The 4,579-nt window shown below is 30.7% G+C and overlaps 1 protein-coding gene across 1 annotated transcript; it reads right to left on the bottom strand.

Moving 5' to 3' along the window:
- Positions 1–393: 393 nt before the first annotated feature.
- On the bottom strand, positions 394–2,268 carry LOC134234909 (myosin-binding protein C, cardiac-type-like; the record flags this gene model as incomplete). Its single annotated transcript, XM_062716957.1, has 4 exons — positions 394–429; positions 642–930; positions 1,471–1,752; positions 1,978–2,268. Coding segments are annotated over 3 exons (626 nt in total), but the record flags the coding sequence as incomplete, so codon positions are not given.
- Between the last annotated feature and the right edge of the window lie 2,311 nt (positions 2,269–4,579).

Raw genomic sequence — 4,579 nt, forward strand, 5'->3', positions numbered from 1 at the left:
TATAAGAAACATTATGTTAAATAGAGTGTGATTATTATTTCTTAGTTTAATATCTTCAATATCATGTGGACAAGGTTAAGTATCAAAGTACAGAGGAATCACAACTATTGCTCTAAATACAACTTAAACGAATGGCTCACCTAAAAAATTTCTGATAAAAAGTCCATTGCTTTCACTCCTTCCTGCTACACTTTCAACAACCAACTTATATTCACCTTCATCTTCTTGTCTTGGATTTTTAATCTTCAGATTGTAAGTATTAGGTTTAAAACTGTCAAACTTGTACACACAATTGCTATTATCAAGTGGAATTGATTTTCCGTCTTTTGTCCAGTAGAAATACTTTTATGGGCCATGTAGACCTAACTTCAGCAATAAGCTCTACTATTTCCCCCTTCTTTGAGAATAATAACAATACACTCGGCAAATCTGAGAAAATATTCACATTTACATATCAATCATACAAAAATTAATTACAACAGAAAAGTTAAGTTAGATAATTTGAAAACCGAATTGCAATAGAAAAGACCGAAAGGAAAGCAAAATAAGACATTAAAGGTAAGAGACTGGGGAAATTTTACACAAGATTAGAAATAACATTCGAAAAATAGAAAGGAAGAGAAAATAGAGTATAGATGTACCTTCAGTTATATGAAACAACACCGATTTACAAGTGGTCTTCCCTGATCTGTTACTCATGCGAACACTGAAGTTTCCCTCATCTTCACGATTAACATCATGGACTCCCAAAATAAAGACATTGTTGACGCCAGTTGTTTCTGTATATTTGGTCTGATTTTGGAAGACAATTTCATGGCTGTTGTGAAACCATTTCAGGTTAAGTGCAAGCTCTTTGGGGTTACCCCTTGAAAAATTCTCACCTTTTTCTCTTTTCAATTATTTTTAGCTCAAGTTTAACTTCCGGAGCATCTGCAACATATTAAATAAAAGATAATCAAAAGATAGTCGGATTCATCCATTTTAAAATTATCCCAATATAGAATGAATTGCGTCAGAAATAACATAATTATGGTTTATTAATATATTTTGCAATAAATCCAATGATTCATTTTGACGAAATATTTGCGTAGAATCGGGTAATTGTGCAAAAAAATCTGTAAAAAAATAATTTTTATTTCGTTTCTCAAAAAATTATTTTGATTATTACTATTCAATGTTAAAATGAAGCTTTAAAAGGAAAATAAAATACCTGCCTAAAAAATAAACACTTCTTTGAACATTTTAATTGAAACTTTCACAAGTACATTGTGTATGAACAAACTTCTGTATGATTATATGTACAAACAAAATAAAAAAAAAATAATATAAAATAAAATCTGTCTCAGCGATTGCAATTTGGCACCACCAGCAAAAGGTGGTCAAATAGAAACATGATGTTAATTTTTGACAAAGCTTATGAACGAATAAATATGATTTGAAATTCTTATTTTAAAGCGTAATCAAACGTACCCTCCTTTAGTAATTGTCTAGTACTTTCATTTCTTCCTCCAATTGTTATGACCATTAGGCTATAAAATCCATAATCGCTTTCTTCTAAGTCCGTAATCATTAGATTACGCCGTCGAACGCTAGATGTACATGTGTCTTCCTGAAATTTGTAATTTCTCTCCTTTATGATGTTCCCGTCCTTATACCAAACCCATTTTTGGACAGGCCACTTTGAAATAACTTCTGCTCTAAACGTAACGGATGTCAGGTATTTTTCCATCTTTAGTTCAACCTTAGGAGGATCTTTTTTATAAAATAAAAAAAGATAGAAAACATGTTACAACATATTTAAGAATGTCTCGTTTATACAAATGATCTCCATAAATAATCTTAACACAAATAATGGTACTGTACACTACAGATTTTCATTTGTTATAATTCTGAAGAATTAATACACTTCAGGTACTGTCGAACATAATGAGAAAATACATAACCAAAATCAGTTAAAGATAGGATATTTTTCATTACCTTCGGGGAGTTTGAATGAAATACTTTCTCTGACATGAGCACCAATGCTTGTTGTTACAAGAGCAGTGTATTCACCTTCGTCTTCTTTTCCCAGATTATTAATATATAAAATGGACATTTTCTTGTAACTGTCTTTTCTTTCAAACTTTCCATCATTTGCATATTCCAGTTCTTTTCCGTCTTTAAGCCATTTTAGGGACTTTGGGTCCTCTTTTGAAAATATGTGTGCAGTAAAGCGCAATCTTTCGCCATCCTGTACAATATTTTCTTCTAATTTTACCTTTGGAAGTTCTGAAATGTATATAGGATATTTTTCATTTCTAAACAAGAGAAAAAAAATATAATAAAAGCCTTGCCTTGAAACCGATTATGTATATGAAATTGAACTGACTTTCCGCAGTCTCTTTAAGAATCTAAAAATTGCATAGATATCACCCACTATACTATTACATTCAGTGCTCACAATTAAAAACGTTTCGTAAGGATTGTCTAACTCCTCTATTGTCAGCTTTGAAATTTTCCGAGACATTAAGTATAAGACTCCGTTAGAGATGACAAATACATGATTAAACAAAAAAGTGGAACGACTGAGTGTGGAATATCTTGTATATACACTAGACAGAATTGCTAACGCACCACTTGTTAATTATTGTTTGTGAATGGAACATTTACCGGATTGGTACTAGTATATATAATATGTAAGTATTTCCAAAACAATTTTGAAACCAATCAATTTTGAGAGATCATTTTTTTGATACAATTTCATTAATTTTATCTTGTTTTACTTCAATTTGTGACTTTAAAAAGCAAACACTGCAACCAGAAGTAAACGATTTTAGTCTTTCTCCTTGAACATGTTGAAGTGTTTAAACACACTCTTTTTATTGCGGACTTAAATATGCATGGAATATCTTCAGTTTAAAAAATAAAATAGTTATGAATCATTTAAATGCAACCCCTTAAATATTTTATTTTTCTATATATTACATGATATTAGTAAAAATCGTAATTTTTTCGCCTTTACTCCCCCTCCTCCCTCCCTTTTTCCCCTTTTTTTCCAAGTAAAACAACGTCGCATGTTAAGAGAAAAATAAAGCATGGCGAGAAAATTATTTCCTAATGTAAAAATTATTTATTTTCTAGGAAATAATACAGTATTGCAATCGTTTGTTGTTGTTATGTAAACCCATTGCACTTAAAAATACGTAGTTTGATAAAACAGGGGATGGCAATTTGAAATTTAACTGATTTACCGGTTAACCGGTTAATTGATTAATCGGTCGGAACGATGCTAATCGGTTAGAAAATCCGTAATCGGTTAGTCGGAAAAAATAAAATATTTGTAAATTTGTGCGCAGTTTCCTTTTTTTAAAATTTATTTAATTTTTTTTTTTTGTTCTGTTTTTTTTAAAATACATATAGTTAAGAATATTTGGAGGTAATTATAGCTCTTCAGATTGAGATTACAGGGTAATTGGTCAATTCGTAAAGTGTTAATTACTGTTTTTTTTAACATCATGACGTTACCGAGATAGTCCTGTGTTTTTCAATGATATTAAAAACATAACCGTTAAGCACTTTTAATTATTAATAGTACATTTATATGTCTATATTTTGCCGTTATCTATTTAATTACATTTTATAAAGAACATTGTAAATTGTAAGTAAAGTGCGAGTTCAGACATAGACTACATGTAGTTCTGATTATGGTGACAACGCAGAATAAACTTAACATCAGCGTTGGAAAATTATCCCTGTCTTTTTTCTCAAGCAAGATTCATGGTTTTCTTAATTTTTACCTGTCTATTGAAACTGAAATAATTTAATTCTGGTTGTCACGCTGTATTTGATTGGATAAAAAATTTTCTTTATATCGTATAAAATTGGTTGCCTACGTCACAATGACTTGCGTCAAAAACGTATCAATCCGCCTGACGTTACATTCAAATTTTGTACAAATTGAAGTCATTTTGTTAGAAAAATCATCTTTTTTTCTTACATCAAATGAATGGAAATTAAATTATAAGCAATGAATTTAATATCTACCCATTTTATACGGTATAAACTGGATTGGAACAGTTTACGCTTTTTTATAAACCGCTTCGTGGTTTATAAAGCGTAAACTGCCCCAACCCAGTTTATACCGTATACAAGGCCACGGGGCCCCTTTTAGGTCACCTGAGTATCATGTAACAACATTCCAGCGATTGTATTTGGTTTGTGTTTTAATCCAAAAGCCATGAAATTCACAAATTTTGAAGGAGGCACCAGTGCTTATCAAAGGGCAGATTTCAAAGCATTAATTTATTTTTAGTCAAAGTACCCCCCTGGTACCCCTGACCCAGCGGCCCTGAAATTATCTATTTTGAAAGAGGCCCCTTTCTTCATTATAAGGCCAGCATTTTTTATGTTTAAGTTAAGTTATGAACATGAGAATAAAAAAGTCCCAAGGAGAAGGAAATAAAAAAATATATGATAAATCAATTATTAACATTTGTACATTATTCTTTATGCTATTCTGATAGGCTCCTTACCACTGGACACATACATGTAATGCTTACAAATAGGGAAGTAGAACATTTAATTGATTATTTCATCATCT

Source organism: Saccostrea cucullata, unplaced genomic scaffold (assembly GCF_032062105.1).
Source record: "Saccostrea cucullata isolate Sc308-1 unplaced genomic scaffold, CSIRO_AGI_Scuc_v1 ctg22935, whole genome shotgun sequence".
NCBI classification, from domain to species: domain Eukaryota; kingdom Metazoa; phylum Mollusca; class Bivalvia; order Ostreida; family Ostreidae; genus Saccostrea; species Saccostrea cuccullata.